Source organism: Osmerus mordax, chromosome 16 (assembly GCF_038355195.1).
Source record: "Osmerus mordax isolate fOsmMor3 chromosome 16, fOsmMor3.pri, whole genome shotgun sequence".
NCBI lineage: Eukaryota > Metazoa > Chordata > Actinopteri > Osmeriformes > Osmeridae > Osmerus > Osmerus mordax.
The window spans coordinates 3,397,032-3,422,883 of NC_090065.1; the positions used below are offsets into that span (position 1 = coordinate 3,397,032).

The 25,852-nt window shown below is 51.4% G+C and overlaps 1 protein-coding gene across 1 annotated transcript; it reads left to right on the top strand.

The window, feature by feature from the left end:
- The first annotated feature begins 537 nt into the window (after window positions 1–537).
- LOC136958830 (collagen alpha-1(XV) chain-like) lies at window positions 538–24,764 on the top strand. The gene is given in 45 exon segments (XM_067252943.1): window positions 538–629; window positions 631–815; window positions 3,085–3,629; window positions 6,944–7,018; window positions 7,219–7,317; window positions 8,045–8,074; window positions 8,076–8,153; window positions 8,693–8,743; window positions 9,322–9,525; window positions 9,746–9,772; window positions 9,967–10,029; window positions 10,231–10,308; window positions 10,727–10,789; window positions 11,059–11,217; window positions 11,730–11,918; window positions 12,787–12,858; window positions 13,110–13,145; window positions 14,027–14,155; window positions 14,249–14,308; window positions 14,425–14,469; window positions 14,562–14,603; window positions 14,786–14,848; window positions 14,983–15,018; window positions 15,123–15,206; window positions 15,287–15,352; window positions 15,878–15,913; window positions 16,252–16,314; window positions 16,418–16,507; window positions 16,619–16,654; window positions 16,890–16,943; window positions 17,284–17,340; window positions 17,686–17,745; window positions 17,927–17,968; window positions 18,734–18,752; window positions 18,930–18,998; window positions 19,258–19,292; window positions 19,414–19,512; window positions 19,654–19,798; window positions 20,167–20,231; window positions 20,473–20,604; window positions 20,854–20,958; window positions 21,403–21,477; window positions 21,717–21,914; window positions 22,408–22,523; window positions 22,867–24,764. Coding segments are annotated over 45 exon segments (4,284 nt in total). The 3' UTR covers window positions 23,084–24,764.
- The last annotated feature ends 1,088 nt before the right edge of the window (window positions 24,765–25,852 follow it).

A 25,852-nucleotide genomic window follows, 5' to 3' on the forward strand; every position in this document is an offset into this window, starting at 1 on the left:
AGGAGAGAGGGAAGGGGGGAGTGGAGGAGGGAGGACGATGTATAGAACCGCCTGGGTAAAGGCCTAATTTTCCACGAACTGGAGGCAAGGGAGGGAGGGGGGAGTCGATGTTGGTAATTACAGAGAGACAGCAGACTGGGAGGAGGGTAGAAAGAGAGAGAGGGAGGGAGAGAGGGAGGGAGGGAAGTAGCCAAGGCACAGGCATCAGAGAGAACAGAGAGAGAGAGAGTAGAGTTTGTCTGTGAGAGAGTGGTGTGCTTGGGCAGAGAGAGAGAGAGAGACAGGGAGAGACAGTGAGTAAAGAAAGGAGAGAGAAGCAAGGCCAGGCGGGGGATAGCACCGAGCGAGGGAGCAGAAAGAGAGAGAGAGAGGGCGCACACCCGAGAGAAGTGGATCCAGAATCTTAAGCGTTTCTGTGGAGACCTGAAGCTGGATTCTCCTGGAGAAGAGTGACTCCACAGTTGTGTGCGTGTGTAGCTATCGGTGCGTGGCTACAGCCAGCTGCTAGTGTGTGTGTGTGTGTGTGTGTGTGTAAGGATGGGTCTGCTGCACCTGTGCCTCGGCCTGTCTCTGCTATGGGCTCCAGTGCAGGGCCAGTGGTGGAACTTCTGGGCGGCTGCCACCACCACACGCCCCCCCCCCCCTCAACACCACCCCTGCCCCCACAGCTGCCCTGGTCCTGGAGCAGGCTGGGTCAGGGGACATGGAGAAGGACGTGCCCACCCTGGAGCCTACTGTTGCCCCGGTCCAGGACCAGGAGCCTGAGGCTGGGCTACAGGCTAAGAAAAGACCCCTCAAACTCAGGAAGAAGAGTGGTGAGTCTGGCATTGGAGAGGAGGAGGTGGAGGAGGAGGAGGAGGAGGAGGAGGTGGAGGAGGAGGAGGAGGAGGATTGGTAGTGTTTGGCATACTGTACTTGGAGAGGCATACAGTATGGAGGGAACAGAAGTTGCTTCACCTAGTTCTGTTGTTACATGGCGGTGGATGTTCTCAGTGAGGAAGGGTCCACTGTCAGCTTCAGTACGTGGCTTGTAGAGACTAACTGTTCATGTTGAACAGTCTACAGAGCCTGGATGTGTGTGTGCGTGCGTGTGTGTGTGTCAGTCGGCCTGTAGTGATGGTTCATTGTCAGCTCTCATCTTGCTGTTGGGATCATGACTGGGATTAGAGTGACGAGAGAATCGTCCCACCGCCTGCTGTAGTAACCTTCTGACTGAGGGACTGACTGAGGGACTGACTGAGGGACTGGCTGAGGGAGTGACTGAGGGACTGGCTGAGGGACTGACTGAGGGACTGACTGAGGGACTGACTGAGGGACTGACTGAGGGACTGACTGAGGGACTGACTGAGAGACTGACTGAGGGACTGGCTGAGGGACTGACTGAGGGACTGGCTGAGGGACTGGCTGAGGGACTGGCTGAGGGACTGACTGAGGGACTGACTGAGGGACTGACTGAGGGACTGGCTGAGGGACTGACTGAGGGACTGACTGAGAGACTGACTGAGGGACTGACTGACTGCTTCGCTGGCTGGCTAACGTTCTGACTAACTGCCTGGTTGGCTGACCTGCTGGATAGCTTGTTAACTTGCTGACCGGCTGCACTATTTTGGCTGGCTGGCTGGCTGACTGACAGTTGGATGTGTGTACATATATATCTGAATAGAGTGATAGCGTCTGTCTGCCTGGTTGACTGGAGCAGGTCTATAGGTTGAGGCTGTTCGTCCAGGAGTTGGGCTCCAGGTTCCTGTTAGCCTCTTGTCCCAGGTAAATCCCTATCACATGATATTATAATAATAGGATGAGACATGGGGCTCAATGGAGGTTTGAGTATGAGCATTGTAAAACCGTGTGTGTGTGTGTGTGTGTGTGTGTGTGTGTGTGTGTGTGTGTGTGTGTGCGTGTGTGTGTGTGTGTGTGTGAGAGAGAGAGAACCATAAACATGGCCTGACGCTTACACACACCGGCTCAGTAGTCGCACCTACAGTACAGTACACACACACACACACACACCCTCGGGGCCTCATTGTACACCTCGTACGCACAGTGAGCAGAGCTGTGTTTGCACCTGTAGGTCAAGTGGATGGATGGATGGATGGACGGATGGATGGACGGATGTATGGAGGACATGCCCACTCTCCAGGCAGTGGAGGAAACAGGAGCTGAAGGAACACGGTCAATTTAAAGCTTAATAACAGAGTCAGTGCTTAGGGGAAGGTGAATGTAGGGTGTGTGTGTGTGTGTGTCTGTTGGGCTTGTCCAAAACTGACCCCTAGACCCCCAGTATTTAATCCTGTATGATTCCAGCTGGCTGAGTTGATGAATTACAGAGTCCATACATGACCTGTCTGGTCTGGAGGGGTGTGAGGGAGGGAGGTGGGAGGAGGAGTGGAGGTGTGAGAGAGGGGAAGGAGAGGGCGAGAGAGGTAGAGGGTGGACTGAGAGAGGGGGAAGGAGAGGGCGATAGAGGTTGGGGGATGGACTGAGTGAGGGGGAAGGAGAGGGCGAGAGAGGTAAAGGGTGGACTGAGAGAGGGGGAAGGAGGCTGGAGGGATAGAGGCAGAGTGTGGGGTGAGAGAGACAGAGATGTGGGTGATGTGAAAGGGGGAGGGGCCACGGTTATGGCAAGGCCAGCGGTGTGGAATGTGAGTGGTCGCCACGGGAGACCTGGCGTGTGAGGAGGAGTATGGAGAGAGTGGGATGGATCCGCCTGTCTGAGGCCTCCTCCGTGACAACAGCCTACACACACACACACACAGACACACACCGACACACACACACACACATACACACATACCTACACATACACGCATGCACACACACACAAACAAACACATATATACACACACACGCATAAAAAAACTACAATACACATTTTCAAACCAATATGACGTTATCGACTGCCTGTCTTGTCATTCGGAAAGTCGTTCAGTCGAATTGCATTAGACCCTGTAAAACAGCACTTTGCTCTGCCACAGCGGATTACAGTAAGAAGCATAAACTCCATACGCATGCACAGCCCCAGGCTCCCATCCTCCCAACCCCATCCCACAATGCATTGTTCTTCCCCTCCCCCCCCCCTTACAGAGCGGCGAACGCAGCCCCACGTGGACCTGCTGGAGCTGGTGGGGGTGCCCCTCCCCCCCTCCGTCTCCTTCACCCAGGGCTATGAGGACGGGGGCCCCGCCTACAGCTTCGGGCCGGACTCCAACATCGGCCGCCTGGCTCGCTCCTTCGTGCCCTCCCCCTTCTACCGCGACTTCGCCGTCCTCGCCACGGTGCGGCCCTCCAGCGCCCGGGGAGGCGTGCTGTTTGCCATCACGGACGCCAAGCAGGAGGTGGTGCGCCTGGGGCTGGAGGTGCGCCCGGCGAGGGCACGCTACCAGAACGTGGTGCTGCACTACAGCGAGGGACGCAGCCACAAGCTGTCGGCCGTGTTCACCGTGGCGCCCATGACGGAGGAGTGGGCCATGCTGAGCGTGGTGGTGGAGGGGGACCGGGCCAGTCTGACGGTGGACTGCGGCCCGGCCGAGGTGCTGCCGCTGGCCCGGAGGAGCGGGAAGGTCAGCTTCCACCAGGAGTCGGGCATCTTTGTGGCAAACGCAGGGAGCGCCGGCATGGAGAGGTTTGTGGTAAGTCTGTGTGTGTGTCCATGGAGGTGCATGTGTGGGTGTGTGTCTATGGCTGTGTGTGTGTGTGTATCTATGGCTGTGTGTGTGTCTGTGTGTCCATGGAGGTGCATGTGTGGGTGTGTATCTATGGCTGTGTGTGTGTGTGTATCTATGGCTGTGTGTGTGTCTGTGTGTCCATGGAGGTGCATGTGTGGGTGTGTATCTATGGCTGTGTGTGTGTGTGTATCTATGGCTGTGTGTGTGTCTGTGTGTCCATGGAGGTGCATGTGTGGGTGTGTATCTATGGCTGTGTGTGTGTGTGTATCTATGGCTGTGTGTGTGTCTGTGTGTCCATGGAGGTGCATGTGTGGGTGTGTATCTATGGCTGTGTGTGTGTGTCTATGGCTGTGTGTGTGTGTGTGTGTGTCTATGGCTGTGTGTGTGTGTGTGTGTGTCTATGGCTGTGTGTGTGTGTGTGTGTATCTATGGCTGTGTGTGTGTGTGTGTATCTATGGCTGTGTGTGTGTGTGTATCTATGGCTGTGTGTGTGTCTGTGTGTCCATGGAGGTGCATGTGTGTGTGTGTGTATCTATGGCTGTGTGTGTGTGTCTATGGCTGTGTGTGTGTGTGTGTGTATCTATGGCTGTGTGTGTTTTCTGTCCTGCTCGGAGCCTTGCTCAAACATTTATCCTTGCAGGGTGACCCTCTGAGGAAGAGATAGCAAGACACAAACATGTTTGGTTTCATACTACACGTTTAAAAGGACACACAATGTCAAACCAAGCATGTTTCTGTGATAGAACATCTTCTTTTAACCCTCAAAAGGGACCTGCCTGAGAAGTGGAAACTAAAATACAACCAACAAGCTTCAATAGATTTTAGGCCTGGGTTCAAATCTGGGCTCAGGCCATTGTCTGCCAGTCTTCCTTCCTTCCCTCCCTCTCTCTCTCTCTCTCTCTCTCTCTCTCTCTCTCTCTCTCTCTCTCTCTCTCTCTCTCTCTCTCTCTCTCTCTCTCTCTCTCTCTCTCTCTCTCTCTCTTTCTCTCTCTTTCTGTCTCTATCCCCCTCTCTCTCTCTGTCTCCCCCTCTCTCTCCCTCTCTCTCCCCCCTCTCTCTCTCTGTCTCTCTCCCCCTCTCCCCCCCCCTCTCTCTCTGTCTCTCTCCCCCCCCCCCCCCTCTCTCTCTCTCTCCATGCTTTCCTGTCTCTCTCTTCAACTGTCCTATCAATAAATAAAACATAAAGGACGAAAGGACAAACTATCATCCAAGAAAAAAAGAGAAAGGAAGTTTGTATGTCCAGATACCAGAAGCTGCCTTCCTCCCTCATGACCTCCAGTGTGTCCTGGCTAGGAGCTTCAGGAAGTCTCCTCCATACTAGACAGGACGGTCTTCATATCAGCCTTTTTTTAGTTGTTTTAAAAACACACTCACTCCCCCCTTTGCCCTGAGCAGCTCAAGGTCTCTCTATCTTTCCTTCTGGTCCATGTCCCTTCTTTTAACATCAATACGTTTTTTATCCTCCATTCAGCTCGTGTTGTGTCTTGTTCTGTTGCAGTCATTTGTTGCCTGGGTTGAAATGGCATGAGAATTACTACTTATTTATATTTTATTGAATCTTTAATAGCTTTATTAGTTTTGGCAAAGTTGCAAGCTGGGATGTTTTATTTCCCCAAAGCTTGGTTCTTCGGCCTCCCAGTGCTGTTAGGAGATCTGGACATGACAGTAAAGAGAGAGACTCGGTGCTCCAGCCGAACATCCCAAACAAGCCCCATGACCTCAGCATCAACATGCTGGGATCTGAACTAGAGTGTCCAGTGTGAGTGACGAGAGAGTGTGTGTGTGTGGTGTGTGTTGTGTGTGTGTGTGTGTGTGTTGTGTGCATGAGCATGAGCGTGAGTATTTGTGAGTGTTAGGATGAGAGGGTATGTGTTTGTGCGTTTGTGTGTTTGGGAAAGGGGGTTTCCACGGTGACGGCAGTGAGCGGATCGTCCTTTGTGTGAGTCTCAGTGGTGCCAAACTGACCAGAGTCCTCAGAGAGGAGGCTCAGAGTCAGACAGTCAGTCAATTACTCAGACAGTCAGACAGTCAGACAGACAGTCAGACAGTCAGACAGTCAGACAGTCAGACAGTCAGACAGTCAGACAGTCAGACAGTCAGACAGTCAGACAGACAGACAGACAGACAGACAGACAGACAGTCAGACAGATAGATAGATAGATAGACAGTCAGACAGACAGACAGACAGACAGACAGACAGACAGACAGACAGATATACAGACAGTCAGACAGTCAGCAAGTAACTCAACAAGCCAGTCTAGCCAACCAGCCAGTCATTCAGTTAGCCAAGCAGACAGTCTGGTAGGTGTGTATAAATATGTGAGAAGAAATCGCCCAAAGAACGATAAGGAAACAGAGCGAGAGAGGGCAGAGAGAGAGAGAGAAAGGGCAGAGAGAGAGAGAGAAAGAGAGAGAGAGAATAGGGAGAGAAAGAGAGAGAATAGGGAGAGAAAGAGAGAGGAACAGAGGGAGATGAGCGGGTAGAGCAGAGGGAGATAAATGAGAAGAGGAGAAGGGGTGGGGCTAGGCTAGTGGCCAGAGAGCCAAAGTACAGAGTGGTCTGTCCTGTAGTGAGAGACAATACCCCTGGGCTCAGTCAGCTCGCTGGGTCAACCAACCAGCCTGTCTGTCTGTCTGTCTCTCTGTCTCTCTCTCTCTCTTCATCTCACTCTCTTTACCTCTCTCTCTCTTCATCTCTCTCTCTCTTCGTCTCACTCTCTCTTCATCTCTCTCTCTCTTCATCTCACTCTCTTTACCTCTCTCTCTCTTCATCTCTCTCTCTCTTCATCTCTCTCTCTCTTCATCTCTCTATCTTTACCTCTCTCTCTCTTCGTCTCTCTCTCTCTTCATCTCTATTCTCTCCAGCTTTGTATACTTCTTCCTCTGTCTGTCGGCATCAAGCTGTTTTCTTTCAATCTTTTGTTTGACTCATCATTGGTTCCAATGGGACTTGGCAGTGTTGTTGTTTTTGTTTGTGTGTGTGTGTGTGTGTGTGTGGATGTGTGTGTGTTGTAGGTATAATGTGTGTGTATGTGTGTGTGTGTGTGTGTGTGTGTGTGTGTGTGTGTGTGTGTGCGACTTACTCTGTTGCTTACTCCTCTCAGTTCAGCTAATGAGTTATGATGTACACAACTCTGGGATTACAGTAAACTAGCTCTTCCCTCCCTCCCTCCCTCCCTCCCTCCCTCCCTCCCTCCCTCCCTCCCTCCCTCCCTCCCTCCCTCCCTCCCTCCCTCCCTCCCTCCCTCCCTCCCTCCCTCCCTCCCTCCTCCATGCAGGGTTCCATCCAGCAGCTGGTGATCAGCTCTAACCCCAGGGCAGGAGAGGAGCAGTGTGAGGATGATGATCCTTATGTATGTGGTGACACACACACACACGCACACACATACATATATACACACACATGCATGCATGCATACATACATCCACACACACACAGCACACATTAAGTTTATGAAGGAAGGGCTCCCTCTGCTGGTGGGACAGTAGGTTTCATTCTGTCCAGCTCAGTCACTAGTGTATGTTGACAGAGGTGTGTGTGTGTGTGTGCTAGGCGTCTGGTGATGCCAGCGGGGACGGTGTGTTGGATGACCGTGAGTCGGAGGAGGAACTGATGAAGATGAAGGAGGAGGAGAGGAAGGAAACACACCTGGTGAGTGATGATAGGTGTGTGTGGGTCTGGTGATGAGGAGAGGTGTGTGTGTGTCTGGTGAGTGAGAGAGTGGGTGTGTGTGTGTCTGGTGAGTGAGGAGAGGTGTGTGTGTGTCTGGTGAGTGAGGAGAGGTGTGTGTGTGTGGTCTCACCCCTTCCTCATTAACAGATGCAACCATAGATATCGTACAATGCCACACCATCTGGTCAACACACAGCACACACTACAGTCCTGCTGTGTGTGTGTGTGTGTGTGTGTGTGTGTGTGTGTGTGTGTGTGTGTGTGTGTGTGTGTGTGGGTCAGCCCACGTGTCTAGCTTGTCTCCAGTGTTTCATCCTCCCACCCTGGTCTCCTCTGTCCGCTCCTCTCTGTGTCTCAGGAAGTCATGGTGACCCTGAACCCTCTGTAATCATCCCCTCAGACCTCCAGCTGCCCTGATCAAACACCACCCCCTCAATATGTCCCCAACAACCATCTCCCCCTGTCTCCCTCAACGTGTCCCCCCCTCCTCTCTCTCTCTCTCTCTCTCTCTCTCTCTCTCTCTCTTTCTCTCTCTCTCTCTCCTCTCTCTCTCTCTCTCTCTCTCTCTCTCTCTCTCTCTCTCTCTCTCTCTCTCTCTCTCTCTGCACCCCCCTTTCTCTCCCTCTCTCTATGTATCTCTCCTTATTTCTCTCTCTACTTCTCTCTTTCTTTGTCTCTACCTCTCTCTATCTCTCTCTCTTTCCAGCCAGAAGATGAGGATAGCGTTCCGGTGCAAAGCCCCGCCCACAGCGACTCCAGAGGACGTAGACGAGTACTCAGGTCACCTGACCCCCACTGAGACCAACCAGAAAAGATACTCCGAGGTGCGTGTGCAGACTCCGAGGTGCGTGTGCAGACACACCCACACACATTCAGACATACATATACATACACATACACAGGCACACACATTCAGACATACATATACATACACACAGGCACACGCATTCAGACATACATATACACACACACACACACATACACAGGCACACGCATTCAGACATACATATACACACACACATACACAGGCACACGCATTCAGACATACATATACACACACACACTCGCAAGCTCTCTAAACATATACGCACAGGAAGTACCTCGCCATTCTTTAGCGTTTCATCTCAAGCGAACCAAATGGTTTTCATGCAGTTTTAATCAAGGTTATCTGCTGCCCCTTTACCATAATCTGATTGGTCCTTCTCAGAACATGTCCTCTAGTGATTCATCTTAGTGGGATGTCCAGGACCTTTTTCATATCGTTCAGTCTGATCAGTCATTTGTTAATCTGGTCGATGGTAATCTAGTTAGGATCTGATTGGTTAATTTGGTTGCCGTTTCCTGATATCATTTCCTCCTGGCAGGAGCCCACCCGACAGAGGAGCCGGGCGAGAGATCAGGAGACGTACGTTTCACCACCGCGTCCTAACGATGTGGGAGTCAGGTGGCTCAGCGGTTAGGAGTCAGGCTAGTAATCTGAAGGTTGCCAGTTCGATTCCCGGCCGTGCAATTGACGTTGTGTCCTTGGGCAAGGCACTTACTGTAGAGCGACTTACTTACTGTAAGAGCATCTGCTAAATGACTAAAATGTAAATGTAAGTATGCAAGGATGGAGAGGACACAGGGAAAACAGGATAGTCCACATTACATTACTTTTACATTTAGTCATTTAGCAGACACTCTTATCCAGAGTGACTTACAGTAAGTACAGGGACATTCCCCCCCGAGGCAAGTAGGGTGAAGTGCCTTGCCCAAGGACACAACGTCATTTGACACGGCCGGGAATCGAACCAGCGACCTTCTGATTACTAGCCCGATTTCTCTAACCGCTCAGCCACCTGACTCCCTACTACTTAACACTCACCACACAGTCTAGGCTCATTTCACACTAGGTTTTAAGCCCATTTCATTCATTGTGCTTGTATACCACTGTAAATATACAGTAGGTATGTAGTCACTCTCTGTGTTGTTTTGCTCTTCCAGGGGGCTGGCGGCCAGGGACGGAAGGGAGAGAGAGGAGATCCAGGCCCTCGGGGCCCCCCTGGGCCTCACGGCCCCGCAGGCTCGGCCTCTCCCTCAGGGGACAGGAGGTCAGGCGAGACCCAGGCTCAGCCGGGGCCCAGGGGTCCGCTAGGCCCGGCAGGTCCACCTGGACTCCCCGGACAAGCAGGGAAGGATGGGCTGACGGTGAGCCAACACACACATACACACCCTCACACACACACACTGTCTCTCTATGTGCTCTCCCGCTCTCCTTCTTTGTCCCTGTCCATAAACACCCACTCCAATCTGACTAGAACTATGAAAAGTGTGTTTCTATGACTCCACTACCACCATTCCCTGTGTGTGTGTGTGTGTGTGTGTTTGCCATGAACCCTGTCACCTGAACAGTGCTGTTTTCTTTCAGGGAAGGAAAGGAGACAAAGGAGACACAGTGAGTCATATTTCTCCCACAACACCTGTTCATGTAGGATGCAAGTGGTGCGGGATGGAGGTAAGGGGATGCTGGTCTCTGTGACTGATGCTCTGCTCTGTGTGTGTCCCCCCCTCCCGCCCCTCACCCCCCGCCCCTCACCCCCCTCACCCCCCGCCCCTCACCCCCCTCACCCCCCGCCCCTCACCCCCCAGGGCCCGAGGGGTCCTCAGGGTTTCCCTGGGTTGGCTGGAGAGTCTGGACCTAGAGGAGACAAGGTACGGAAGATCATCCGTTCAATTCCGGACACTATATTACTGTAATGCACATTGGAAACAAAGTGAGTTGAATGGGATGGAATTGAATGGCTTTGTATTCCACTGCCTCGCAGTGAATTGAAAAGTGAGATTCACTGTGACTGTGGACGTCTCCTTCTGTCTGGTTCTCTGTTCCACTTCTCTGTTCTCTGATCCCTCCAGGGTGACCCAGGAGTCGGACTTCCAGGTCCCCCCGGGGTCCCCGGCCCCCCTGGGCCCCCCAGGTCGCGCAGTGTTCCAGTGAGTATCGGTTCACCATCCCTCCTGCCAAAGATTTCCACATACAATACCAGACAAACACTCAAAGTGGTCGTCACTAGGAGCACAAGTAGGCTTGCCAACAGACCAGGCCGCTCTGACAGCCTGTGCCTCTGACGTGTGTTAGAAAGTGTGTGAGTGTGTGTGTGGGTGTGGGTGTGTGTTAGACTGGCTCGGCTGCGTGTGTGTATGTGTAAACCTAATTTAGCTGTGTGTGTGTGTTAGACTGGCTGGGCTTTGTGTGGTTGTGTGTTAGACTGGCCGGGCTGTGTGTGTGTGTGTCAGACTGGCCGGGCTGTGTGTATGTGTAAGACTGATTTAGCTGTGTGTGTGTGTGTGTGTGTCAGACTGCCGGTCTGTGTGTATGTGTAAGACTGATTTAGCTGTGTGTGTGTTTCAGTATGGTGCTGACGCTCTGGGCTCTGGCTTTGAGGACTCAGACAGTGATACTGAACTCATGCGGGTAAGACAACTCTTCTCCTACTGTCCTGGATGCCCTGCCGTTCTGACAGGGTCAGTAGGGCATTCATACAGTGCATGCTTAGTACAGAAACTGTGTGTGTGTGATGTCGGAACACAGAACAATGTGATTTTCCTCTGATCTCTACCGTTGGACAGTTGGGAATGAATAAATCTTATATAATAATATAATATAAATATAGTTTTGTATTTGTATTATTTTTTTTTTTACATTTTAGAACAATTATAATTAGTTCCTCTCCTCTCCCCCAGGGTATCCCTGGTCCTCCGGGTCCTCCAGGCCTTCCAGGGCCTCCAGGGCCCGGTCTGCCGTTTGGCCCCTCTGAGGGCTTCCTCCCTGGGCCCTCAGGCCCACCTGGTGTCCCTGGAAGAGACGGCATGGACGGCCCTGTTGGAAAACCCGGCCTACCAGTAAGTTTTCTTTATACCAGAGACCACTTTTATCTAAAGAAACCTACAGTGTACAGTGCAAATAATAAGTACAACAGATAACTCAGGGACTAGAATATTCTCTGATCCATTGCTATCCCGGTGTGGTGGTTAGGGTTGTTATCTGTGTGGTAATCACAGTTGGAGGTATCTTGCATCTCAAGAGACACATGGAGAAACTTCTCTGAGGAAAAAAGTGAAGGAAAAAGAACAATTTGGAAAGAAAAGAAGGCGAAAGCTGACGTGAAACATGTGGCGTGAATGAGTAGCTGTTTGTAGACCTGAAGCTACAGGCCTGCAACACATCCCACTGCCCATGCTCCAACCCGCATCCCCTATCCCCTCTATTACCTGATAACACCTGAACAGGTGGAATGTTACAAAAGGACAAAATGCTAACGTTATTCATTCACAGACACACTGTCAAAGTGTCGTTGCAGAAAGGTGTTGTCTTCTTCCTGCCTGTCTGACCTCCATCCTGGCCTCTGTTTCAGGTGCTTCATGATTGGTTTAGTGGTTCTGGCTCGGGTTCAGGGTTCGAATCCGGATCCGGGTCTGGCTTCGGCTCAGGGTTTGACCCTGAGCTCCGGTCAGAGTACGGTTCCGAGTTCCGCTCAGAGTACGGTTCTGGTTGGGCCTCCGGCTTCGGCTCTGGTTTCGGCTCGGGGTTCGGTTCAGGCGAGGTATTGCCCTGGTTCTGAGAGAACCGGTCGGCTGGGAAAGGCAGTGTTCTATCCTACCATGTTCTCTAACCACTCACTCTGCAGCATCTTCTACACGTCTGTGACATGAGATCCTGACTGTGTGTGTGTGTATGAGAGAGAGAGAGAGAGAGAGAGAGAGAGAGAGAGAGAGAGAGAGAGAGAGAGAGAATGAGAGAGAGAGAGAGAGAATGAGAGAGAGAGAGAATGAGAGACAAAGACTACATTTCCCATAAGCCCCAGTCCTTCTTGCACTCTGCTCTGAGCTCTCTGCCCTCTTATGACAGAGCTTCCAGGTTTTCCTAAACCAGAGAAACCAGAGCTAATGAAATAATCCTTAAACAGCAATCCTCACCAGCAGGAAGCTCTGACATAGGACAGCTCAGAGCAGACTGTCGGGGCCTCCAGGCTTGAAGGACTTGAGTCCTGAGCAGAAGCTGATCTTTGTGCGTCTGTGTCACCAGAACATGGTGTGGAAACACTGTTGAGAACCTGCCTTTCTCCTGCTGCTATGCCGTGTGCTTCTACTAACAGCTGGGTCTCGGCCTGTCCTCCACTGGGGGTCAGGGGTCAACTCTGACGTAACGCTGGCCGACTAAGACTGTTTGCATCGCCTGTGTGCTGCGGCTGGAGGAGAATGTGGAGACCTTAAACATGCTTGAGCAGACTGAGAGCTGGTGCTCGTCCGTGTCACGTGACCTGAGACAGAACGCGAGCTGTCAGCCTCAGGCTGGTGGGGCGTGAAATGAGTCCCGTGTTTGTGTCAACAGGATGTGACATCACACTTCCTGAATTCACACTCTGCCCATTCAAGGCGGCAGAGTTGACAGGATGTCGGATACGCAAAGAGGATGTGACATTGTTTTCTTCTTCTCAGGGTCAGGATGGATCAGACGGTCTTCCTGGTCCCACTGGGAAGAAGGTAAGATGGCCGCCCACATTAAAGGCAAACAAGGGGCATTCAGTGTTAAAAATTGAGTATCCGAAACTTCTTCACCCCACTTCCACAGAAGAGGCTCTCAAGTGGGTCTCCAGCACAAGCCCCATGTGTGACCATAGATAATAAGATTGAGCCACATGTTTGTCACATAAAGTATCTTGTCTTGGAGTGCAATGGTGGACACTTCAGTGAGTCAGTATATAATGACCCTGTCTGCTCATCTTGTGTCTCAGGGTGACCATGGACAACCTGGAGCTCCTGGACCCAAAGTGCGTCTGCCCTCCTAACCCCACACTCACCTCCTGACCCCACACTCACCTACTGACCCCACACTCACCTCCTGACCCCACACTCACCTCCTGACCCCACATTCACCTCCTGACCCCACCCTCACCTCCTGACCCCACATTCACCTACTGACCCCACCCTCACCTCCTGACCCCACACTCACCCCCTGACCCCACCCTCACCTCCTGACCCCACATTCACCTCCTGACCCCACACTCACCTCCTGACCCCACATTCACCTCCTGACCCCACTCTCACCTCCTGACCCCACACTCACCTCCTGACCCCACATTCACCTCCTGACCCCACCCTCACCTCCTGACCCCACATTCACCTACTGACCCCACCCTCACCTCCTGACCCCACACTCACCCCCTGACCCCACCCTCACCTCCTGACCCCACATTCACCTACTGACCCCACATTCACCTACTGACCCCACACTCACCTCCTGACCCCACACTCACCTCCTGACCCCACATTCACCTCCTGACCCCACCCTCACCTCCTGACCCCACATTCACCTACTGACCCCACACTCACCTACTGACCCCACACTCACCTCCTGACCCCACACTCACCTCCTGACCCCACATTCACCTCCTGACCCCACACTCACCTCCTGACCCCACCCTCACCTCCTGACCCCACACTCACCCCCTGACCCCACCCTCACCTCCTGACCCCACATTCACCTGCTGACCCCACATTCACCTCCTGACCCCACACTCACCTCCTGACCCCACACTCACCTCCTTTACTGCTGATCTTGACGGAACCCTAACCTAACCATCACATTACGATAACCATCACCTTCATACTCTCAGAAGACCAGAGTTGATTCTCAGTGTGTTCCTCCCAGGGGGAATCTGGAGAGCCAGGACCGGAGGGAGCCTCGGGGCCTACGGGGCCCGAGGGAAAGAGAGGTCTTCCTGGGCTGCAGGGACCGCCCGGTGTCCCTGGACCTCCAGGAGGTGTCTTCTTTGTGGAGGTGCTGTTCACTGTTGATGTTAGGTTCTGGAGGATGTTGCTGTGGATTCTAGACGGAATTTGACAATGGTGCTGTGTGTGTTGTTGCTTACAGGACTTGGAAGGCTCTGGAAATAGTGACATGTTGATTGGTGCTGGATCCAAAGGTCTACAGGTGAGTCAAACCTATGTGTGTGCTTGTCAGTGTGTGTGTGTGTGTGTGTGTGTGTGTGTGTGTGTGTGTGTCTTTTACATGCACCTGAACAGCCCTCTGCCTCCTGTCTGCTATAGGGAGCTCCTGGCCAACCTGGTTTAACCGGTTTACCAGGACCCACGGTAAGGTTCATACACATAAACATTACCATAAACATATTACCGGTCGAGAGTTGTCTCTGGGCAATCTGATTGGTGTGCTTCCTGTGTACCAGGGTGAGAAGGGGGCTGATGGTTCTCCTGGGAAATCTGTCAAGGTAGGTCACTTCCTTCTTCATTCCCCTGCTACACCTCTTCCTCCTCCAGTTCTTCTTCTTTCTTCTCTTCCTTCAGCTGTTGCTCCTCCTCTCTTCCTTCTCCTCTCCTCCTTTCCTCTTCTTCCATCTTTCTGGTACCATCTCAGCTTCCTAACCCCCCCCTCCCTCCTCCTTCTCCCCAGGGTGAACCAGGAAGTCCAGGCCCTAAAGGTCTTCCAGGGCTAGCAGGGTTGCCAGGCGCCAGGGTCAGTACTAGACTATGTTGACGAATCACCACCACTCATTGATATCAGTTGATCTGTCTGGTCCAATCAGACCAGCCATATGTTGACCGATCAGACAAACCGGTTGGTTGATGTATTTGTGTATCTCTCCACAGGGTGCCAAGGGGGACAAAGGTGGTGCAGGACCTAAGGTAAGAGGGGAATATTTAAACTATTTTTTATTATTTAACTATTTTTTATTTGTCTAGTTTGTTTGCTGAATTACAGGCTGTGTTGTTGCTGTGTGTGTCTTTAGGGAGAGAGAGGTGCTGATGGACTCAGTATCCCAGGACCACCTGGGCCACCTGGACTTCCTGGACCAGTCTTCAACCTGCAGGATGTACATACAGCCTGACCACACACACACACATGCAGACATCCAACCTGTGTTACACTGAAACGTGATGTGTTTCTCCACAGCTGCACCTGAATGACAGTGAGAGCTTGTTAACCTTCACTGAGCTTCGTGGTCCACCAGGACCTGAGGTGGGCAGAACGCTGCTCTGTGTGTGTGTGTCTGTGTGTGTGTGTGTCTGTGTGTGTGTGTGTGTGTGTGTGTGTGTGCATGTGTGTGTGTGTGTGTGTGTGTGTGTGTGTGTGTGTGTGTGTGTGTGTGTGTGTGTGTGTGTGCGTGCGTGTGTGTGTGTGTGTGCGTGTGTGTGTGTGTGTGTGTGTGTGCGTGTGTGTGTGTGTGTGCGTGCGTGTGTGTGTGTGTGTGTGTGTGTGCATGTGTGTGTGTGTGTGTGTCTGTGCGTGTGTGTGTGTGTGTGTGTGTGTGTCTGTGCGTGTGTGTGTGTGTGTGTCTGTGTGTGTGTGTGTGTGTGTGTGTATATATGTGTGTGTTTGTACTGTGTGACATTTTGAGGTTGTATGAACAAGACACCAACTGTAGATCATGACTGGAAACTCCATTGGTCTGTGTGACATTACATGTCATTACCAAGTTTGCTCGATGTTACAATACCTGATGGCTTGTGTGCGTGTGTGTGTGTGTGTGTGTGTGTGTTGCAGGGCCCTGAAGGCTTGCCTGGTAGAGCTGGATTTCCTGTAAGACTTCTATATTATTTATATTATTGCTGTTCAGCATAATGCTGTGACGTGTCACAGGATCTATCTATCTATCCAAAAAGCAAAATATCTTTAAAAACAGACCTCTCACCCATCTCCTCCCCTCTCCTCCCCTCTCCTCCCCTCTCCCCTTCTCTCCTCTCCTCTCCCCTCCTCTCCCCTCCTCCCCTCTCCTCTCCTATCCCCTCCTATCCCCTCCTCCCCTCCCCTCTCCCCCCCCCTCCCCTCCTCTCCTCTCCTCTCCTCTCCTCTCCCCTCCCCTCTCCTCCCATCCCCTCCCCTTCTCCCTCCCCTCCCCTCTCCTCTCCTCTCTCCAGGGACCCAGAGGTCCTAAGGGAGACAGCGGTCCTACTGGGGTTCTGGGACCACCGGGACTGAAGGTACAGTAGGACCACATGAACTGTCTACCTGTATGCCACAACTGCTGTGCTTGCCTGCGTAGCTGAGCATGTGTGTGTGTGTGTGTGTGTGTGGCCCTCCCAGGGTGAGAAGGGCGAGCCTGGGGTCACCATCGCTGCTGACGGCTCTCTGATGACCGGGCTCCGTGGTCCGCAGGGTCCTAAAGGGATCAGGGTGAGTGCGGCTCTCTGGCTGCTGGCTCTCGGAGGGCGTGCTGTACTTGTGTCTGATTGGTTCCTCACCAGGATCATGACTGTGTTGTTGTTGCTCTCGCCGTTTTCCCAGGGTGAGCGTGGCCTCCCTGGACATGCTGGTGTCGAGGTGGGTTCTACATATTTACACACACAAGCGTGTGAATGCTAAAGAATAGAGATAGAGAAACACCATTCCCCTTTGACAGAACGGTTACTTTTTACACAACAAAAATAACATGTGGGGTTTGGTAAGAGTGTGGATCTGTAAACATTGTAAACAGGATACTGGGCTCTGACGTGAATACAGACTGTCACAGTTGGACGCTGATGTTGTGATTTGATTCTGTGGTATTTTCTCTCAGGGACCGATGGGGCCAACTGGACCTAAAGGAGAATATGGCTTCCCTGGCCGCTCGGTGTGTGTTTCCTCCTCTCCCTCTCTTTGTTCAGACACGACACACTGGACTTTCATGTTTCAGCTTACGATCTCCGTTTGAAAGGTTTTTAGACATTTACATTTAGTCATTTAGCAGACGCTCTTATCCAGAGCGACTTACAGTAAGTACAGGGACATTCCCCCCGAAGCAAGTAGGGTGAAGTGCCTTGCCCAAGGACACAACTTAATTTTGCACGGCTGGCAACCTTCAGATTACTAGCCCGACTCCCTCACCGCTCAGCCATCTGAATCCCGACGAAGGGGAAGATCCTTCCAGAGAATGTGGATGTTGTTATCATACCTTTTGTGTCTGTTTCCAGGGCCGACCTGGGATGGCAGGGAGGAAGGGGGAAAAGGGCGATGTCATTACCCAACCGGTAGGAGTTTGAGAGTTCTGGAAACTCTGTCACCCAAAGATCTGGCCTCTCAACCAGAGGGATTCACTTGTATTAACTACATCCATGTTGTGTGTCTGTGTGTGTGTGTGTGTGTGTCTGTGTGTGTGTGTGTGTGTGTGTGTCTGTGTGTGTCTGTGTGTGTGTCTGTGTGTGTGTCTGTGTGTGTGTCTGTGTGTGTGTCTGTGTGTGTCTGTGTGTGTCTGTGTGTCTGTGTGTGTGTCTGTGTGTGTGTCTGTGTGTGTGTGTCTGTGTGTGTGTGTGTGTGTGTGTGTGTGTGTGTGTGTGTGTGTGTGTGTGTGTGTGTGTGTGTGTGTGTGATTGTAGGGCCTCCCTGGCCCCCCGGGGCCCCCAGGACCTCCTGGCCGAGTGTTTGGACTCAACGGAGTAAGTATCCCCCTGTGACTTCCTATACTAGCCCCAGTCTCTCACCAGTCATGACAGTACTGGGACCACAGCAGAGCTGGGGGAGGCCAGCTTCATCCAATCAACAATGATTACCCCAACATGGTCTCCGATGATGTCATGGTCATTAGTAGTCTGATGTCATTTCCTCTGAATCTTAAAGACAGTGTTTCCGGTTCGCCCCCGACCGCACTGCAAAATGACCGTAAGTTCCAGGTTCTCTCTTAGGGGGGTGTCCCGCATGATGTCAGGGTGTTGGGCCCCTCCCCTTTTTTAACGAGCAAGCCCCTCCCCCTGCTCCAGTCTGCAGCCGTGTGTCTGTGTTCTCTGTGCCGCGGGGGTTCCAGAACACTCTGTCTGTCTGTGGAGGCAGTCTCTCACATAGGATACAGTCCTCCCAGATGTGTGGATCTGTGGTCCTATGTGGAGACTGCACACCTAAACCTGCTTGCCCCTGAGGATTCTGGGAGTTTAGATGTTTTTTTTTCTAACCCTGACCCCCTGACCCCTGAACTAGTCCTGCTCTGGGTGGTGGTGGTGCAGGCAGGCGATCTTCTCAGCATGTTGCATGGGGTGCTGGCTTGTGTGTTGTCACTATGCTCAGCTGACCAGGTCAAGATAACCAGGACTATCTAGTCCTCCATACCAGGACCATCTTGGTCCTTCCGGCCTCGGGCCAGAGTCCTGGTCAGTCCTGGTCACCTTGACCTCCCCAGCTGATCACACGAGCCAAGGTGACCACAACCACATCAAGGTCGTCCCTGTGTGCTGTGTCCTGACCCCTCCCTGTGGGCTGTGTGGTGTGGTGTCACCGCTGCTGGATGTCTCTCCTCTAACACCTCGACCGGACCTCTGTCCTTCAGCCTGGTTCAGAATCATCTCGTTTCCTCAGGGATCTCTGTAGCTGTGGGTTCTGAAACAGTAGGACTGTGAATGTGGTCTGACTCTGTGTCTCTGTCTTGCCTTGCAGGGGAAGGACTCGTCTCAAGGTAAGTGTTGTAGTATTAGGTCGTGTTGAAGAAATATCTTGTTCACTCTTATTTAAAACCAGGCTGGACTGGGTGGTGTGTACCTGCCCAGTCTTGTGCAGAAAGGTTAGGGGTAAGAGATGGACTACAAGCCAGTCTCATGGAATCTCGTGTGTGTGTGTGTGTGTGTGTGTCCAGGACGCAGGAACGGAGGGGCCAAAGGAGACAAGGGAGACGCAGGTTTACCTGGCCAACCTGGAACTCCAGGTAGGAGACAGACAGACAGACAGACAGACAGACAGACAGACAGACAGACAGACAGACAGATAGACAGACAGACAGATAGACAGACAGACCGACAGACAGACAGACAGACAGACAGACAGACAGACAGACAGACAGATAGACAGACAGATAGACAGGCTGTTCAACTTCAAACCAACTGTTTTCAACCAACATTTTTCAGGAACTGTTTTTTCAATATATGATGATGTAACGTGTGTGTGTGTGTGTGTGTCCGTCCCAGAATCCCTTCTACCAGACAGCTTGGAGGGCTTTGTGGTGAGTTGACCCTCTTCCTCTCAGCTCTAACCAGCATAGCAGCTCAGCTGATAAGCACGTCCCCTCGGACCCCCCCTGTCCTTGCATTCATCCCTGGTGTTGCTGTGTGTGTGCCCTGCAGGGGGCCAAGGGCGACGGGGGCCTGAGGGGAGAGAAAGGAGAGAAAGGGGACATGGGATTGACAGGTCCTCCAGGCCTGCCTGGGAGGTCAGGCTTGGTGGTGAGTCATCATCTTGTTGATTAATGATCAAATAGTGAAAATAATAATAATAATTTTTGGAACTGAAAACTCCTAACAAACGTTGCACTTTCCATTATTCCAATTGTGTGTGTTTGCCCCTGTGTGTGTGTGCTCCTTCAGGGTCCGAAGGGTGAGTCAGTGCTGGGTCCTCCAGGTGACCCTGGGTCCCCAGGCCAGCCGGGGGACCCAGGTTTAGGTCGGCAAGGCTCCCGAGGGCCCCCTGGTCCTGCCGGGCCACCAGGCCCACCGCCTGTCTACGGAGCAGGTACTGAAACGCCTGCCCTGGGTGTGTGTGTGTGTGTGTGTGGGGCTGGTTTAGTATTCAAACCATGAGTGCTGTTTATATTCATCAAGCTTGGTTGAACAGTATTTAATAAATGCATAATAAGGGAGGTCAGATGGCTGAGCGGTTAGGGAATCAGGCTAGTAATCAGAAGGTTGCCAGTTCGAATCCCAGACGTGCAAAATGACGTCCTTAGGCAAGGCACTTCACCCTACTTGCCTCGGGGGGAATGTCCCTATACTTCCTGTAAGTCTCTCTGGATAAGAGTGTCTACTAAATGACTAAATGTAAATGTACTAAATCAGATGAATCATGTCAAACTGGTGTTGACATCCCGTCCCTCTCCCCAGCAGTTAGCATCCCAGGCCCAACAGGACCCCCTGGCCCGCCTGGAGCACCTGGAGACACCAACCCGGTCAGACAACACTCACACCCTTATTTATTCACACACACATACACACACACTTATGTATTCACACACACATACACACACACACATTTATAAACACACACTAGTATAAACACACATACACACGCACACACTCATACCCACATAAACATACATTCATACACAACACATACAAAAGCACATACACGTTCACTAACTCCCCCCCTCCTTCCCCCCCCTCCTCCCCCCCCCCCCCCCCCTCCTCCAGGTGAGTACCTACAGGACCGCCCACGCCCTGGTGAGGGAGAGCCATCGGGTGGCTGAGGGCACCATGGCCTATGTTGCTGACAGGGGGGGAGAGCTCTACATCAGGGCACAGCAGGGCTGGAGGCAGGTCCAGGTACACACACCTCCTCCACACACACACACACACTGACCCCTTCAGAACCAGGTTGCTACTAGTTACACTCATCAGCTCTTACCATGGTTATCTTGTTGTTGTGTCTGTGAATGTTTGTGTATTAAGTACATCTTTACTCCCCTCTCTCACTCCCCCTCTCCATCTTCCCCTCTCTCCCTCTCACCCCCTCCCTCTCTCCCTCTCCTCCCTCTGTCCCCCTTCTCTCTCCCCTCCCCCCTCCCTGTCCAGCTTGGAGAGCTGATCCTGGCCCCCCCAGACCTGCCCTCCTCCTCGGTGTCTCAGGCCCTGAGCAGACCAGGAGAACGCAGCAGACCCCCCAGGATACACAGCCAGGTAGCACACACACAAACTCTTACACACACACTCTCTCTAACACCTACACACTCTCAAACTCTCACACACACACACACACTCTCACACTCTCACACACACACTTTAACACGTACACACACACATTAACGGGAGTCAGGTGGCTGAGCGGTTAGGGAATCGGGCTAGTAATCTGAAGGTTGCCAGTTCGATTCCTGGCCATGCCAAATGACGTTGTGTCCTTGGGCAAGACACTTCACCCTACTTGCCTCGGGGGGAATGTCCCTGTACTTACTGTAAGTCGCTCTGGATAAGAGCATCTGCTAAATGACAAAATGTAAATGTAAATTAACACACACTCTCATACACACACAGAGAGACAGACAGACACACACACACAGAAATGATCACACAAACACGCTTCCTACACACACACCTGACCCTACTTTGTGTGTTTGTTTTTACAAGGAGCTGCAGGAGAAGGAAAGGGCCTATCTTCCTAACTACAATCTGTTACCACAGTCTACCCAATCAGCACCTGGGGTGAGAGACACATCTCACACCTGCTAACACACCTCCTCCACCTGCTGTCTATGATGCTCTCTGCTACTATCACTCTCTCTCTGTCTCTCTTTTTATGTCTTTCTCCTCTCTCTCTCTCTCTCTCTCTCTCTCTCTCTCTCTCTGTCTCCCTCTCTCTCTGTCTCTCTTTCTGGCTCTCTCACCCTTCCACTCTCTCTCTGTGTCTCTCATCCATCTCTCTCCCTCCGCCCTTTCCCCAGCTCCACCTGGTGGCGCTGAACGCTCCCCTGGCGGGGGACATGCGAGGCATCAGGGGGGCAGACCTGCAGTGCTACCAGCAGGCGCGGGCCGTGGGCCTCACCGCCACCTACAGGGCCTTCCTGTCATCACACCTGCAGGACCTGGCAACCGTCGTCAAGAAGGCCGACCGTGTCAACCTGCCCGTGGTCAACCTGAGGGTGAACACTCTGAGCACACACACACACCTGTTAATCATAGACATGGTTTACATAGTTAACCATAGACATCCTGGTCAACCATACACATCCTGTCAACCATAGACATCCTGTCAACCATACACATCCTGTCAACCATACACATCCTGTCAACCATACACATCCTGTCAACCATAGACATCCTGTCAACCATACACATCCTGTCAACCATACACATCCTGTCAACCATAGACATCCTGTCAACCATAGACATCCTGTCAACCATACACATCCTGTCAACCATAGACATCCTGTCAACCATACACATCCTGTCAACCATACACATCCTGTCAACCATAGACATCCTGTCAACCATAGACATCCTGTCAACCATACACATCCTGTCAACCATAGACATCCGGATCAGCCATACACACACACACTTGTGAACTCCAATACTCTCCAGTGTACCTGCCCCAGGTGAGTGTTGTGACCTGTTGACCCCTGCCGTCTCCAGGGGGAGGTGCTGTTCCCCACCTGGACGAGCATCTTCTCAGACAACGGTGGTGTGTTCGACCCCATCACCCCCATCTACTCCTTCGAAGGCCGTAACGTCTTCACAGACCACACATGGTGAGTGACCGGCTGTGTCTGGGTGTAGATCTTGTGTATGGCTTGTCCTTTTACATTGGGTTTTGTGTGTGTGTGTGTTGTGGGAGGAGTTAAGTACCTGTGGAGGTGGCTTATCTAGAAACCTTGCTTCTCTGTGTGTGTGTGTGTGTGTGTGTGCGCGTGCGCATGCGCGTGCGCGTGTGTGTGTGTGTGTGTGTGTGTGCGTGTGTGTGTGCGTGTGCGTGCGTGTGTGCGTGCGTGTGTGTGTGTGTGTGCGTGCGTGCGTGTGCGTGTGCGTGTGTGTGTGTGTGTGTGTGTGCGTGTGTGCGTGTGTGTGTGTGTGTGTGTGTGTGTGTGCATCCAGGCCCCAGAAGCTGGTTTGGCATGGCTCCAGCACAGTGGGCATTCGGATGACGACCAACTACTGCGAGGCGTGGCGCGCCGGGGACATGGCTGTGACCGGACAGGCCTCCCTGCTGCACACCGGACGGCTGCTGGGGCAACACACACGCAGCTGCTCCAACCACTTCATAGTGCTGTGCATAGAGAACAGCTACGTAGACCACCACAAGAGAAACTAACACACACACACACACATAGAAAGACACACACGGGGAACTCACACACACACACACACACATACAGAGAAACACACTCACAGGAGCACACAAAAACACACCCAGACAGTAACACACACCCTGAAACACACACACACACAGAAAGGAAACACTCACAGGAGCCAACACACAGACACACACTTCATAGAGTTAACCGCTCTATGTGGTGGACCACGTAAGACGTGAACCCTCTCAAACACTCCTGGCAGTATTACCACCATGTCCCATTAACCCAGGGCAGCTCCGCACACACTAACACTTCTACTCACTCACTCAAAAATACTTTCCCGCTCTAACACCCCTCCTCTTCCCGCCATAGCCAAAACCCTGTCAACACACAGACACTACATTGCACTGGTCTTTGTGCTCACTGTCCTTTTGAAGATAGATGTAAATATATGTACATTCCTGACGTCAGCCTATCACAGCGTCCGTCTCAGTGTTTCAGTTAACCAATGGGAAGCCAAAGAGCCTTTCGTTAACTAGCAGCCCACTAACACTCTTCCTTTTTTTTCCTACTAGAGCTTTGAGATGTCGTTTATTCCTTGTTTATTGCTGTAGTTGTTCACTGTGACGGACTCAACCTGCTCTTATGTACAAGTGCCTAGTGTAGTAGTGGATATAGGTGTCATTGCTTTCAACCTTGATGGTTTACTGTTTCAGAAGTGACATACTACATAATGACCTAGCCTGTACTAGCCACAATGAGACATGCTGTAACCGTAGTGAAAGGCACGGCTGTATGAATCAGCGTAGTGGAGGTGGTTCGGGGAGCCATGCTTGTGTGATGATCCGATTTGTCTGAGAGCTTAAGGGACACAGCTCCAATCTCCTCGGTCACTCGGTGGGGGAGCGGACTGCAGGAGCGGGGAAGTCGCTCGGCAACAGGCTGTTGTTTGTTGGGTTCTTTCATAATGCTTCCCTCCTTGGGGAAGGCGCTGATGCTGTCACTGGATGGGTGACAGCTGTGCAGAAAAGAACACGCTTGATCCAATCAGATTAGATCCGTGGTTTCCACCAGGAAGTGATGAAGTCATGCTATTGGAGAGTATAAGGTTGAACACTGCCCACACACTGATTGTAAAAGTCTTGAGTGAAAATGTACCCTTTTAAATGTTTTCTGGTAAAATAGTGTTATAAAGAGGGTACACATTATATCTGCTTCTAAAAAAAGGAAGGATGAATTAATGTTAGATGACCAGGTGAAAAGTCCTGTTGGTGAGTCAGTAGAAACAGTGCAGTATTTCTAAAAGCTTAACCACCTGCAAACCTGGAAAGGTGTATGTCTTAGTATTTAAGTTGAATTCTGTGTTTATGTTTATGTTTTTTTATAACAGCACATGATCTTAAATCTAGGAACACATAGGTTAACCATTCAAATGATGTGAAATTCTGGTGTTCAACTTGCTATCCACCCTTCATGATCTCACTTCTAGTATGAGTGACACAATTGACTTAGACTTACCTAGAAATGTACTCTAAACAATCAATGATTAAACTCGGATGTATGCGCTGTAAAACGCATTTGTTTTCTGAAATACTTGTCTTTTAATCTCACAGAAGTGATGGTAGTTTTCTTGTATTGCGACCTTTTTTAATTGGATTGAAAGTATGCTTGACACTGATTTATAGTGAAGAACTATGTACTGTGTGATCAGTGAATAAATGTCTTGTTTTGTTTTTTTAAACGTGATTCAGACCTTTTTTTTTCAAAACATGAAAGTGACTAAATGAGTGTAACAAATCTGCCGCGAGCTCTCTGTAATTGTAATGACAAAAAACGAACACTGGGTGGCAGAACTTCACAAAGAAGTGAAGCGCGATCAACCGATCTTATGTTGTGTTCCAGGTTCTACTCTTATCGCTAGCAGATACTTTTAACCTGTAGACCTAATGGTTCCTGCCAGTTCGATGCTGAATTATCATTAGGGAGTGGTGTGTATGTGTGTGTGTGTGTGTGTTGTACATAATTAAGGCCCTCTCTCGGGGTGTAAATGGGATCGACACCTGCTGTCTCTCCAGGTCATTCCAGAATCCTGTGTTTAGTACCATCTGCCCTCTCCCCAGTCCATGTCATTACAGGCACAGAATGTGTGTGCGCACATGCACGCTTGTCTGTATTTTTGAGTCTCTAAACGTGTGTGTGTGTGTTTACACGTAGGTGTATCCCTCCACTTCAACACTCCCTTCTGTCACCGTGCCACCCTCACACACCTGTCCCAAACACTGACTAACTGTTACCACCAGCAGGGACTGGCATCTTCCTCTGTCACCCAAACACCTCCTAGCATCTCCCAGGGCTCCTCCAGGTCCTCATGCTCGAGCATTTACCATTAAACCAAGAGGACGCGCTTTTGGTAACGAGACTGTATGGTATTTGATACGTCACTGAGAGAGCTACCTCAGTCGCATGTAATTTGCTATACATAAACGAGTAGCGGTGATATTTTCAGATTAATGTTCAAAGCAGCTCTGCGAGTACATGGGAGTACGAGACTTCTATTAATAGTCATAGCTTGCTTATGAACACAGCAATGATAAATTATACAGACATGATAAAGCTACGTGTCCTTTGTGTTGTGGCTGTTTGGACAGTTGCACATTGGCCAGTAAAGTACACACACCCATTAAAAGTTGCATCTTCTGGAGGAGAGAATGGATGGGGGAAAGGAAAGGGGGGATGGGCGTAGGCATGTTCAACATGGGCGGGGTGTATTCGCGTTGTTAGCCAAT